At 43.5% G+C, this 15,231-nt stretch overlaps 1 protein-coding gene across 1 annotated transcript in view; it reads left to right on the forward strand.

Moving 5' to 3' along the window:
• LOC310873265 (progesterone receptor-like) overlaps positions 1-14,943 on the forward strand; it is a 75,038-nt gene extending 60,095 nt beyond the window's left edge. Inside the window, exon 9 of the mRNA XM_083785600.1 lies at positions 14,142-14,943. Within this exon, the coding sequence (XP_083641726.1) occupies positions 14,142-14,306 (165 nt within the window). The 3' untranslated portion in view covers positions 14,307-14,943. The remainder of the gene's footprint in view (positions 1-14,141) is intronic.
• Positions 14,944-15,231: the final 288 nt, after the last annotated feature.

Here is a 15,231-nt window from a genome sequence, read left to right on the forward strand (position 1 = left end):
TACACATTACAGAATTAGTCAAAAGCAGTGGTGGAAAGTAACTAAGTACATTACTAGATTTTGATATTACAAAACATTATATTAACCACTTCATCCCTATGAACATTTCGGCCATTTAAAAATAACAGATCTACAAGTCTCAATGCTTCGAGATGTGACAAATTGTGAGCTTGTAGATCTGTTTTTTTAAATAAATGTTTTAAACTTGAAATGGGACATTCTGCACAATGACTACTTTTAGTAAATGTGAGTACTTTTTCCACCACCGCTCAAAAGTATAAAACACAAAAAAGAGCTCATTTCCATTGTGAATCTTTGACCGCAAACGTGTGTAAACACGTGTGTAAACACGTGCCATATGTGTTTTGGAAAGCAGAGACATACAGAAAGATAAATCAAAAGATTGATGATCAATAATACGTGCATTCGTACAATTTCAACATACTAGACATGCAGGTAAAACAGCGAAGAACAACATGGGTATACTGTAACAGTTACAACTCAACTGATGGTTAGGTCCAGCTGCTATTCAGCCAGCTCGTTATGGAGGACTTAAGTTAACGGTGGAGCTAATAGACCAAAGTCCAATTCATACTCCAGTTTTAGTAGTCCGATAGCTTAGCAAAAGAATGTGGACACGGCTGACAAAAGCGCCAAATGTTTTCCACATTCTCTCCATAACCACACATTTCATTTCAAGGGGAGCCACACTTAGAGTATATATTTCTAGAGAAGGCACCCAGAGGAAACCCTGAGGCGAAATGGACATAGTGGCCGGATTTGGTATTGCAGCTCGAGCCAGCGCTGCTCCGTTGACTATCATTGCGCACGTTCATGTGATTGGGGCCATGACACGTGAACGAATGTTTCATACGTGAACGCGCACAAACGGCACAATGATAGTCAACGGCAGCGCGTTCATGTGTTTGGGGCCAATCCACCCCAGAATGCACTCTGTTCCTACCAGGAAGGAGGAGTGAATCCACCTCATGCGCTTTTGAGCAACTCAATGCAAGTGGATGGAAGGAGAACTCGGGTGTCTTCTCTATAGATATATAACTCTATGGAGCCACATCATCAAGATGGCAGAAGGCGGCCATCTTGGCGTTCAAAGTTGGCCGTCATGTAATATCTATAAGTGTCCAAATTCCGGCCTCCAAGCCACTTAGAAGGTCAATCTTGGTGTCAAATTATGTTTTTCGGGTCAAGGAATTCAATGAAGCAATTTGGAATATCAATAAGTAACTATTTCTGCCAAGATTTGAACTTTTGGTTAATTCTGGCAATATATCTACAACTTTGTATGCCTCGGTTTGATTATGCACAACATATTGGTATGATTTTCATTAAACCTGATATTTCCTATTAATTTTCAAATGATTTACATCAGGAAGCAAGTGTTGAACCCCCTCCAATTGTAGCCTTCACTTGGTTTGCTCCAGCAGTCTTTGACAGAGTAGCATACGTGGAGACTGTGATAAGAAAGGCTGCAGCGGGGGAGTGTTGGGTGGAAGGAGTAGGACGAAGGCCCAACGTCCTCCCGGTGGGGGCTCCTCACTGGCAGGTGAGTCGGTAGGATAGAACAGCAGTGACAACACAAAAGTGTGTATGTGTATGAGGAAACCTTTCAAGCAATGGAATTTCCCTTAAGGCCATGGGAAAGAAGGTCAGCCAGACCCAGAAACAGCCAATGTGGACGCAGCCTACTGCCGAGGCCTCCTGGGTGCGGCAAAGAAAACCATCCCACAAACAGGAACTTCACCCCGGGTTGGGACGAGGAGTGCAGCCGCCTTCTGTATGAGACACCAAAGAGTCAGCTCCAGAGAAGAAGTGGACGTGACTGCTCTATAGAGGCTGGAGATGGACAGAAGTAGTCGAGTCAATCGACTTCACCCACTCTAGTCGCGAGGCGTGGCAGACCATCAGCCAGCTTACAGGCAGAAATATAACCCACACATAGCCCAGTCACAGCAGATGCCATCGCGTCCTGAAGAATGGTCGCTTCCCAGATGCAGACAAAGAATTTGCTCAACTGACGTGCCTTGCATCTCAAGAGCGGTCAGTGTCGATTCCAACCTCTCGGGGGAAAGACGGGCAAATATCCGGGTCGTGACAACATCCACCCGGAGTTCATCATCCACCAGAGCACGACGACATCTGGCTGGCTCAGTGCTTTCTTCACATCATGCTACCAGAGGTAAAGCTCCCAAGGATTTGGCGACGCGCCTCTGTAATAGCTCTGCTGAAGCCAAATAAAGATGCGGAAGACCCCGAAGTCATACGAAGGGCCCATCTCGCTGCTCAGTGTCCCATTTAAGAACATTCTCACACACAACCTCCACAACATTGTCATCACATGCACCACACAGACAGATAGGACACACTTTCCTGGTGTTTAAAACAACATGTTTATCATTTGTTGTGCTGCTGCCTATCTTGGCCTAGTTAATCTCAATTATTTTCGTTCCCGATCCGATCGCGTTACCACAACTTCTGTGTTAGCCAATACCGATACTGAATACCGATAACAGAGAATAATATTTATAATAAGAAAAAGAAAGGAAAACTAATCTTGAAGTCCACCGACCGGAAGTCAAGGGTTTGACATTAGTCTAACTTGACACATATGCTATGCTAAGCTTTGACTGTTAACAGTTTGACTGCGGAAAACGATTTACCAGACTTTTAATCAACCCCCCTTCACTGCCGAGATTGTTGTATTACCTTTAGAGCATACGCTGAATTATTTGGGCTTTTAATCCGCGAAAATCGAGCGAAAAAAGCTTCCCCCGTTTGTTATGAACGGCCGGACCACCCGCCATCTTGGTACACCCGGAAGACGCAGCACAGGAGCCTCCTCCATGAGGCGTTGAACCCCATTCGTTTGCATTGGCCTCAATTTCCCAGAAGCCCTAGCAGCCCACAGCATGTGACGATTTCCGGTTTCATCATCCAAACAGATGCATCTACTCTCTTTCTCCGCGGCGAAGAAGGATTTTCTATTTATTTTTTACATTGCGGCGGATTAAACACATAAAACAAAAGTTGCGTATGTCCGATATGGCAGCGACATTAACCTGGAGTAATCCATTCAAAGCACGGAAACTGTTAAAGGAGAATTCCATACTAGAAGGCTTTCTTACCTTTATTTGTAGTTGTTACGTCCCCACCAAAGAGGTCCAAGTGTTATTTTGTGCAAAAGTGCATTATTGGCTATTTCCCCTACCATAAGCCCTCAATGGGGGTTGGGTTTTTGTGCTAATTCGCTTATTTCCATCGAAATAAGTAGTAAAGTGTGCCGCTTGGGATACTATTTACATTATGAAGAGAGGATATATACATAAATAAGCGAATTGGCTTAACACCCCATAGCCCCATTCAATTCAATGCAATTCATTGAGGGCATATGGTATGGGAAATAGCCAATAATGGGCTTTTGTACCTGGACCTCTTTGGTGGGGACTACAAATAAAGGTAAGAAAGCCTTCTAGTATGGAATTCTCCTTTAAAGGTATATTCAGTGATTTCGCTTAATTCAAATATCACTTAATTTTTTGTTTTGTTGTGATAATCCTCTCTACTATAGAGTGTGCTGACCATATAAGGAGTTCCTCACTGTCCCCAGTTAACCCCTGGGGGTCAAAAGACCTTAGGTTTCGTTTTTGGCTCTCTATCCTGATTGGATGAAAGGCTTAGGTCCCAGCCAAAAACGAAACCTACGGTTTTTTGAGTGAAATCACTGAATATACCTTTAAGCTGCGTTGCATTCTTCACACATTGTGGACTAGTAGGGAACCGCAGAACATGCAACAAAAGTCTGTGGGTGTTTTCTTTTATATACCGCTATATATATATATATATACATACATATATATCGTAGTAGAGATAATGAGCTTTTTGAGCCACTGACGTTGACGTTTGAGCCACTCTCCGTGTGTGTGTGTGTGTGTGTGTGTGTGTGTGTGTGTGTGTGTGTGTGTGTGTGTGTGTGTGTGTGTGTGTGCGCGCGCTGTGTTATACTGTGTGTGGAGAGAGGGAGAGAGAAGGAACAGAGCGGAGGTGTTTGTTTAGAGATGGATATCTCATGTTGTGTTTGCTATCTAGCATCTCGTGTTGTATTTATAGCAGACTCCTCACTCAAACTTGCTCTTGCAGTTTGGGCAACTCCAACTCCAAGCAAACTCCACTTTTTCTTTTCTTTTTTTTTTAATGCAATTGTGAACAATAGCCAAGTAAGATGAGATACATATCCATTGGCCAATCAAATGGTTCACTGCAGCTCAACAGTCAGTGTGAGGGGTGGTCAGGAGATATCTGTGAGCTCTGCGTCTGTGATGGAGTCCACTACATGCTCTGGTAGGCTGTTCCACACCTGGACAGCAGTGTGGAGAAAAGTTCTGTCCAATGTGCGTGTTTTGGAGCCTGGGGGGTCGAGAGCATGTTCTGGTGAAAGGTGGAGGGAGCATGTCCTGGAGGTCCCTAGGGCAGTGGGGGGTGGGTGCATTTTGTACAGGACTGTAGCGGCGGCAACGTGCCTTCTGTGGCTAAGGCTGTCGATGAAAAGTGTCGTACTGGCAGTGTCTTGGTCAACTCCAATTATATTATTTACATGCCCAAACATTTTATTTACCTGCCATATAGTGTCTGTCAACCCCTTACCCCGGTGTCGGATCGGTGGTTACTAGTTAGACCGGCATATTCGCAGATCCTGATATGACCCGATATGACCAAATAAGGACATATCGGGCAGTGTTTCCGATACTGTTATCGCTATCGAGACATCTCTAATCTCAATGGGATCTATCCTTGTTAAAAAAAAAGATATATACTGTGTATCAGAAGCAGCTTTGAATGACCCTTCCGTATCAATTAAAAATCACACCTGTGTGAACCGAGTGGTGCAACTCCCCTCTCTCTCTCTCTCTCTCTCTCTCTCTCTCTCTCTCTCTCTCTCTCTCTCTCTCTCTCTCCCCTCCTCTCTCCCGTTGGATAATCCTCCCCTGGTTAGGATACCCAGTGTAGTATCCGTTATCACAGTACTAATAACGTTAGATAGCAATAGATATTTAACTGCACCGGCACGCCAGAATAGTCTCCATATTTGTCACACATGTACTTTTCGGACTCTAGGATAGTTATTCAATATAGTTTAAACCTCAAGTAACACGAGGTTTCACAGAATTCACAGAATTCTGGAACCTCAAACAAACTATACATTGATTCTTACAACCTTTTTACATAATGTTTCCAACTTGACTGCTGTAATGATTTGTTCTCTTGTCAAGTGACAGGCCCAGGCCCGGTTTGAGTACTGACTGGGATCACATTACCGCGGCTTTAGCTCGTCTTTGCTGCCCGTTTCTAGAATAGAGTGTGAAGATCTTTACTCAATCTCACTTCATGGTTCAGCCCGGTCTCACGCCTAGCTGGAGCTGTCGGGGTCCACACCACCCGTTCCAAAAGACTCCCATTCTGACCTGAGATCAGATTCATATACGAGGTTTCCACCGGACACACACTGGTCTGATGAACCCATTCTGACCTGAGATCAGATTCTAGAAATGTCAGTCGTTCTTCGATAAAAAAAAAAATAGCAGACCTACAAGCTCATATCGCGCCACTCGGTGGCGCGATATGAGCTTGTAGATCTGCTATTTTTAAATAGCTAAAGCATAACGTAATGCTGACACCAAAATGGGTGCCCGGTCAGTATGGGTTAAAAGGGACACCTTCACCCTTTTTGCCAAAAAAGATATGTTAATGACGTTTAGAAGATTTAGAACACTTTCCTGTGTGTAATGTGTGGTTTTAGATATTTCACATTTTAGCAGTGAGCCCAGTTTCTCTGATGTCATGGACACTGGGCTCAACTTGCTTCATGGACTACATGTTGTCTCAGTAAGACAGCCCTCCCCCTATCCACAAGGAGGAGCAGTGCACCCAAGCATTATGGGAATTGTAGTCCAGGAACCTGGCAGAATATATCATAATCAGATTAGGTGCTGAGTTGACATTGCAGCCATCAGTGCGGCCCTTGCTCGGCTTGTCTTACTCGAGGCGTTAAAATGTGTCCACATCACACCCACCCTGGCCACGAACCTTACGTTCACTCCACTGGCTCCCCATCGTGTGTTTCTATTTTATTTGTATTTGTTTACAACTGTGCAAAAGCGCTATTGGATATTCAATGCTTTCTCAATCAAACCCTATTCTGCAAGTGTTTCCTTACCCCATTTGCGCATTAAATTATTTTCGATATAGCCCCAAAATCCACCTCCTTCAAGCACAAGTCCTGTTTTCGCACAGAATCAGAACTGCGCAAAAAAAGGGCACGCACCAATTAGTGTGGCAAGATAATAAACTTTATTTATATAGCACCTTTCTCAAAGAGCTTTACAGGGCAGTGATAGTAACAATAATAGTAGTGGTAGTAACAGTATTACTAGTAAGTAAGTAAGTACATTTTATTTATATACAGTAGCACCATTCACAGAGAGATCTCTCAAAGTGCTTTACATACAGTGACAAAACAAACAAAACGGGCATAAAGCAGATACAAATGCTGTACAATTCAACTCAACAAGACAATAATACAAACATAGAAAATAAAATCATGAACCATCAACAAACGCTCGTTCAAGTAGAAAAGTTTTAACTTTTAAGGCTCTTCTTAAAAATGTCCGCAGGGGGTGCAAATCTCAAAACAAGTGGGAGTGCATTTCAAAGATTAACAGCTACAGCCTGAAAGGATCTATCACCTTTGGTTTTCAGTTTAGTGGAGGATGGGTCTAACAGACCCTGTTTGGCAGACCTAAGGGCCCTTCTGGGCACATAACCCGCAGGCCTGGACCGTGCAAAGCTTTAAAATGAGCACTAGGACTTTAAACTGGACCCCGAAATGAACAGGAAGCCAGTGCAAGGAGGCCAGGACGCGAGGACACTGTCCAGCTCCGCCTCCCAGTTCTTCTGCCCCTTTTTCCATGCGGTTGTCACGTTTTCCTTCTGATGTAAAGAAGCCTTATAGTGCCTTTCTGGTTTTATCCTCGTAGCAGTTTTTGTATTGACCTATTTACAAATGTTACTGAGAGCCAGCCATCTCACAAACTACAGCTTTTCACCAGAGGAGAAAAACTTTCCCCCCCCCCCCCCCAAGAATAAGTTAATTCAGAATTCAGGCATACTCTTCACATACAGTACTAGAGCATGTCTGAAATAAGTGTCAGAGCTGAAATCGACAATAAATGCTTGTTTGCTGTTTTCTGCAAGACATTACTCTATAAGCCATATCTCCAAAACTGGTGGGTCAAACTGAACAACCAATATGTCAATTTGAAGCTATGATTCCCTGCTTTCATATGACATGAAAAACGAAAAAGACAAAAAAAAATCCAATAGCAGTCCCTCAGTCAAGTTGTCACAAATGTCAATCAAGCTTGTTTGTTAAATGTAGACAATATAATTGTACATATGCGGTAGACTAATGTCTGTAGTTATTAATGCCTGTAGTTATTAATGTACATGTACACTTTATCCGCGTTTAGCCAAGGCAATAATTCAAGCATTTAAGCACACAATATCATTTGAAAATGTATAGATGTCTCTTCAACAAATGCATGGGATCCGGGGCCGGGGAGGCTTTTTCCAATTGCGGTTCTCATATAATTCAGTGTTTTAGAGGCAATGTGACGCATGCCTAATTATTATGCGCTGCCCGGGACAGTGTGCATTGCAGGTCTTCGCGGCAAGTGAAAAGTGAGTTACGATAATCCAGCCGTGAGCCGCGAGGAGACAAATGCATGGATAATCATTTCTGATTCAGTGTGTGATGCAATTGATCCGAGTTTGGCAAGCTGGAAAAAACATGTAGGTCTATGGGTAACAGCTTTTATATGAGCGTCACGGTGCATTGATTGATCAAACTGAACATACCAAGGTTTCTAATGTTGGGCCGCACAATGCACATTGGGTTTAAGGGGCCCAATACAGTCCACCACCCAAGGGACTGTAACAATACTATCATTTAGCTAGAGGAAGTTGTCCGACATCCAAGCCTTAATGGCTGATATACATTCATGTAAAACATCAGCAGGGCATTTGGTGTTGAAAGAATAATAAAGTTGAATGTTGGCTGGTAATCCAGTCTGGCAGTGTGGCCGCGGGTTCGACTCCCGATCCCGACGGCCTTTACTGCATGTCACCCCCCCCCCCCTCCATCTCTCTCCCCATTTCCTGTCAGCCTACTGTCTGTCCCTCCATAAAAAATATAAAATAAAGGTGAAAGCCACAAAAGAACATTAAAAAAAGAAAGAAAGAGAGAGGGGAACATAATCTGAGACATGAGGGCCCACCACCACTGAGAACTTTCTGCTTGTAAGGTAGGAGGAAAACCAGTCCAGAGCATCTCCCAACATCAGATGCCATCATTACCAAATCATTTGATACTCTTAAAAGTGCTGTCTCAGTGGAGTGCATTTGTCTAAAACCAGATTGGAATTTATCTAAAAAAAATTGTGCTCGTTTAAAACTGTTAGAAGCTGTTCAGCAAAAAAAAAATCAAAATTAAAATAAATAAAAGCAGAGCTTGGAGATAGGCCGATAACTACTGGGTAGTGCTGGATCCAAGCCAGACTTTTCTTTTTAACCCATTCTGACCGGGCACCCATTTTGGTGTCAGCATCATGTTATGCTTTAGCTATTTAAAAATAGCAGATCTACAAGCTCATATCGCGCCACCGAGTGGCGCGATACGAGCTTGTAGGTCTGCTATTTTTGAAAAATCGAAGAACGACTGACATTTTTAGAATCTGATCTCAGGTCAGAATGGGTTCATCAGACCAGTGTGTGTCCGGCGGAAACCTCGTATGAATCTGATCTCAGGTCAGAATGGGTCAGCAGAGCTGGGCCTCTATGGAGCTGAACACATCCTTCAGCGTAGTGGTTGGAATAACATCTAATGGACTGGAGGTTTTCATGCTGCTGACTAGCTAGCTAGTGTTAGGTGATGGAGGGAAATGGGTGCAAACAGACGTAGTAGTGGTAGTAACAGTATTGCTAGTGGTAGTAACAGTAGTAGTTTGATTGATTGATTGATTGATTGATGTATTATTTTAACAGTTTGCAGAATGGGTATTTGGGGATTTCACATGAAAGCACAACTCAATACAAAGACTGTTACTGTCGACGGCACGCTGATAAAGCATTACACTACAGCAGGGTCCTTTTTCAATTAATCAGAACATTTAAAGACGTACAAATATACACTTCTATATATAAAACAATTGGAAATCATGTAAGGAGGTAAAAAAGGGAAAAGAAACATATACAGTAAGGGGGTGGGGGGATTCAGATTTTATGGGGGCCAGTTTGGAATTGCAGCCGTCCGTAGGTGCCTTTTGAGAGCAGTTTTGAAGGAGTCAAGGGATTTGCATGTCTTAATGGCTGTTGGTAGGGCGTTCCACATTTTGGTGGCATAGGAGCGAAATTAATTTAGTCCCTTGTTTGTGCCGAATCTGGGTTGCACATGGTTTGTTGAACTCCCTCTGGTTTTGTGGGTGTTGTTGACATTAAGGAAGTATTTAGAGACAGGTACATGGGTGTCTTGGTGGTGTAGAGAATCTTGTGGACCAGACCCATTGCAAGATGCTGCACTCTGTCATCTACCCTAAGCCATTCCAGCCAAGTAGTAGCCTGACCAGTTTGTTTTGGGAAGTCTGGAGCCTAGATTTAAGGGCCTTTGAGGTGCTGTGGTACCAGGAGGTGCATGCATAGTCAAAGAAACCTTGTACGAGGGCTCCTGTTATGGTCTTCAAGGTGTTTTTGTTGACCAGTGAGGAGATCCTGTAAAGGAATCTTGTTCTTTGGTTGACTTTTTTGATTACGTTGGAGGCCATTTCATCACCGGAAAGATTTGCCCCCAGCAAGGAATTTCCTGGTAATAGGCCTTGCAAGGCTGACGTCACGGTAGGCTGTCACGCCTACCGGCGCCATTGTGATTGTGATGGCCTACAAGCCCTACATATTAGATCTGCATCAAGTGTATAAAGTTGGCGTTTGAGTGTTTAGTGCACAGTGCTATAGAGCTCTTTCAGTTCGCCAAAATGGGATTTAATAAGCCTACTTGTGTAGCCAATACTGTTGTGTGAAATACAACAAGTATAGGCTTCTCACCATAAAGGTAATAAATAAGAATCAGAATAAAGGGGATGAAATAGATAATGGACTAACAACGTTTCACCGGCGGCGCATTCATCTCACTGCCGCCTGAGTGTGACTCTCTCTCTCTCACGCTATATTATGGATCTACTATTCTCTCCCTCTCTCCGTCTCTCTCATATATCTCACACACGTCAATGAGAGTCAAGCTCGGCTATAGGTGGCTAACACAACAAACTGGCCTGCAACAAGTTGTGAACATTGGCAATATGCATCGCACTCGTTCTTTTAACGAGCCGTGTGTTACCATAGAGTTACTTTACACACACACACACACACACACACACACACGATTCTGCATCGATGTGGTGATGTGGCATAATCGATGCGTTTGCTGTTGATTTTCCTCTGAAGGCATATTCCATGATCCAGGCAATGTTGCCTGTTAGCTAAGCTTCATGCGTTAGCTTTCTGCTTCTGTCTGACTGAGGCAGCGACTAGTCTGGGACAGATCGAGTGACAGATACTCATAAAGTCATTGTTTCGTAAAAAACAATTTCAAAGCGGAGATTTGATTTGGAGAGTCTCTTCATCATACGTAACCTCAGTAGTTAATTTAACTCTGAGTCAGATTTAACCCATTCTGACCGGGCACCCATTTTGGTGTCGGCATCATGTCATGCTTTAGCTATTGAAAAATAGCAGATCTACAAGCTCATACGAGCTTGTAGGTCTGCTATTTTTGAAAAATCGAAGAGCGACTGACATTTCTAGAATCTGATCTCAGGTCAGAATAGGTTCATCAGACCAGTGTGTGTCCGGCGTAAACCTCGTATGAATCTGATCTCAGGTCAGAATGGGTTAAATGAACACTCGTGTTTTTAGTGTGTAAAAAGTGCCCTTCTCAGAAAGTACCTAGTATTATTAGGGTAGGAACTATACCATATTTTTATTGTCCATTTTATTTTAAGTGACAAAGCCAAACCCATAGGTTTTTAGTCCTGCTTGTGGGGAAAACAGTGTCATAGGACTTGAACAAAAATTATATGTTCATTCAGTCAGAACTATTCTGGGTTTTGTTTTAATAGTCATGATAATGAATAATGATATACTGTATTTGGTTAAGTCAAAGCTATGTTAAATCCATCTTTGCCCACTACTAGTATTTGTTACCTTCAGGTGTGCTAATACTACACAGATTAATATACATTTACAAATAGCCTATATCTTTAAAAAAATGTATATATATACACACATTTGAATTTATTTTCAGTTATCGGTCTTGAGAAGCAGGATGTTATCAATATCGGTTACAAAAAGTAATGGTGATGGGCCATGGTGGTCTGCTGGCCCTGCAATATGAGTACTTTTACTTGTAGTACTTTAAGTACATTTTGATGCCGATACTTTTGTACTTTTACTCAAGTACATTTTCAAGTCCATACTTTTACTTGTAACGGAGTAGTTCTAAATTGCAGTATTGGTACTTTTACTTAAGTAAAACAATTGAGTACTTTTTCCAACACTGTACAGTATGCCTATCCGTTGGCCAGGTATACAGTAGTGACTCATCACAGCCAAAATGGCGCACCCGCCGAATTTGCATACCAAAGGTGCGAGGTTTGCAAGCCCCATTTCATCTTTTCGTGTGATAATATTGTCTGCATGGCCACTCTAACCAAGAAGCCGTCTGCTTTGCTGAGATTACAGTGTAGTGGTAGTAACAGTATTACTAGTGGTATAGTAACAGTAGTAGTAGTCAGAGCCGAAGAGTTTGATCAATCCTCAAGGGCCCCCCCCCCCCCCCCCCCCCGCAGCCCCGCCTCCCCGCACCCCCCCCCCCCGCCGCCGCAGCGCGGGGAAAAAAAAGTTGTTTTCGCTGGTACTTTTAAAGCAGCTTCTATAGGCCAATGTCCAAGCCAAGGTGAGGACTTTCAGGACTATATTATTATTATTATGAGAGAGAGAGAGAGATATAGAGAGATACGGAGGGAGAGAGAGAGAGAGAGAGAGAGAGAGAGAGAGATCATAGGCGGCGGGTGCGTTTTACCTTTGGGTAGGCTACAGAATTGCGTTGGGGGGGACTGTCGCGGATTATTTATTTATTTCCCAAATGGTCTAAAAATTAGTTCTTTAGCATACATTTACCAATGAATTAGCGGCTATACACAGACAGCGACTGATCAGCCTATTTTGGACGATATGGGTCTTTTCTCGAGTCAGTGTGTAGTCTCACTAGTCTGTGGTTAGGTCTCTTTGGTGAATTCTTGATCAGTGTTATTGGGCGCGTTCGGAAATAGCGCGCTGAGCCCACTGTGCAATGCAAACTAATAGGCGAGTGTGCTCCGGTGTGGTATTTCCGAACGCGCCCTTTATGTCACGCCTCAAGAACAACTACAAAAGAAACCAGATTAGCACTTTTTAACACCTCTTGGACGGCCGGTGTCTCTCAAGACAGACTGTTGCCTGAGGAACAACAGGGGAGGCGCTGTTTTCCCGAATATTTGACGATGGGATTCTCAGATTGCCGGCGGAGAGGTCCAAAATGTTCGGAATTCCCAGAAAATATGTAATGTAAATGTAAAATGTCCACGAAAATCTTCATGGGGGCCGAAAGGGGCCCTAGGATTCTTCATGGGGGCCATGGCCCCGTGGCCCCCACAGACTCTACGTCGCTGGTAGTAGTGGTAGTAACAGTATTACTAGTGGTAGTAACAGTAGTAACAGCTAGCCTGCCCAGCTCTCCAGAGCAGGGTTATCTAAGGTCGGACAGTGGACAATATGGTAAATATCTTGGCTCCATTATTGACAACCGTCCACATTTTGATTTTAATACCAAAGACTACCTGCTGGTGAGAGAAGAATGCACTTGATACGATAGTGAGGGGCGGGGGGGATTGGAAGGGTGCAATTTAGTGGCTTGAACCACTTTAGTAAGCAGATGCTCAATAAACTCCCTCGGAATCCCTTCCTCTGAACTTTGAAAACAAGCCGTTACCATCTGGTACGTGTGAATGTCCCGTAACTAATAAAACCAGGTACACATATTATTCCTTCATTCCCGTTTCCGTCCAGCCAGTCAGTACTTCATGTTGGCACCGTCAGTGGTGTGGTAGCGGTGGACTAGCTCACCATGATGGTGATGATGGTTGATAGTGACATTTTTACTATCTCTCGAAAGACAATGCAATACTTTTGCAATATTGTAATTTGACTGCCTAGAATTTGTCGGTGGGTTACGACACTGATATGTTGTTATATGATTGTGGTTGTATGACAATTGAACTTGAAGTATTTTGTGTTTTGCACTCAGTCCGTGTGTGTGTCCGTCCGTCCGTTAACAGCTAATCTCCGGCACCTTTAACCCGGTCGATGCCAAACTTTGCACACACACTCCCTGGATACCAACGATGAACCTCTGCCCCACATTTTCCAGAGCGGCCTGTTATAGCGCCACCAGGAGGCCGACTTTTGAAAAAACATTTTTTTTTATATTATCCCTCCAGATTCTGTCCAAAAATCCCGCAAATCATTACACACTATCTCTATAGTCATTTGTTCAAGCCAGATAGGTCCGATATTTCATATTCCATCCTAATTGGCTAACATTGGCTTTCAAAGTTTGCAGGATTGGCCCATTTTGAACAAAAAGCCTCAAATCATGAACGCAGGGTGCAATTTACGTGAAATCTTTCACAGACTTTCATACTAGGCTGAGGAATATACCCCCCCCCCCCTTTCACATTGGCCTGTTATAGCGCCACCAACAGGTGGATTTTTGCTAAACACATTTTTGGAACAAAATGCCTCAAATCATCCAATTGCGTAAGAAGAAATGATACCCTTTTCACATTGGCCTATTATAGCGCCACCAGGAGGCCACAACCTGACCTGCCCTGGTGGAGACCTGTGCTGTATGTTAACCTCTGTTCTCTCTCTTTCTCCCCCCCGTCTCTCTCTCTCTCTCTCTCTCTCTCTCTCTCTCTCAGATTGTGAGGAAACTTCACCAGTTCACATACGATCTGTTCCTCCAGGCCCAGTCCTTCCAGACACGCGTCAGCTTCCCAGAGATGATCGCTGAGATTGTCAGCGTTCACGTTCCCAAGATCCTCACAGGCATGGTCAGGCCCATCTTCTTCCACAAAACGTCCTAATGAAAACCCGAGGTCTTCACCCCGTAATGGTGCACTTGTACAGATAAATCACTTCTGATAAGCCTTAGAGTGAAGGGGTTAAGTTGTGCAGTGAAATGTCACCCGGCGTTACCGGCCCGCGTGTCAGAAAGGCCCAGGCGGAATTTTAACCTTCATCACATCACTTCTTCACGTTTGTAGACGGTGAGATTAGGCACGGATGGACATTTGGACAGCAGCGCACATTCTTCTAATCTCTTTGTAATCTAATAGCCTCTCAACTCAGTTTCTCACACTATTTCACTGCTGTTAACATGCATTATTACATCATGGTGAGTTGCATTCAGCCTTTGACAGTGTCTGCATGAGTCATTTGACTCTAGAAATGTACACACAAGACAAAAAGAGTTCTATATGATTCTATTCCACACGTCCGAGAATTTGTCTGTGCAGCACCATCACCTTTGCACTGGGTTTCTGGACTATAAATGCAAACCGGATGGTGGTGTTCAACATTTGGTTTGCTGGCACTAAAGGCAAGTGTTTTCTCCAAGTGGATGTCCGTTCTTGGAATGCTTTACTTTTTATAGATGCATGAATGGATTTTAGAGGCCTACTGTAGCCAAGGCCATTCGGTTCGACAGGTGGATATCTCACCAGTTAACCCATTCTGACCGGGCACCCATTTTGGTGTTGGCATCATGTTATGCTTTAGCTATTTAAAAATAGCAGATCTACAAGCTCGTATCGCGCCACCGAGTGGCGCGATACGAGCTTGTAGGTCTGCTATTTTTGAAAAATCGAAGAGCGACTGACATTTTTAGAATCTGATCTCAGGTCAGAATGGGTTCATCAGACCAGTGTGTGTCCGGCGGAAACCTCGTATGAATCTGATCTCAGGTCAGAATGGGTTAAACTGGACAGCTGATTTAATCAAGCAATCAAG

The sequence above is a fragment of the Protomyctophum parallelum genome (genome assembly GCF_964188405.1).
Source record: "Protomyctophum parallelum genome assembly, chromosome: 16".
NCBI classification, from domain to species: domain Eukaryota; kingdom Metazoa; phylum Chordata; class Actinopteri; order Myctophiformes; family Myctophidae; genus Protomyctophum; species Protomyctophum parallelum.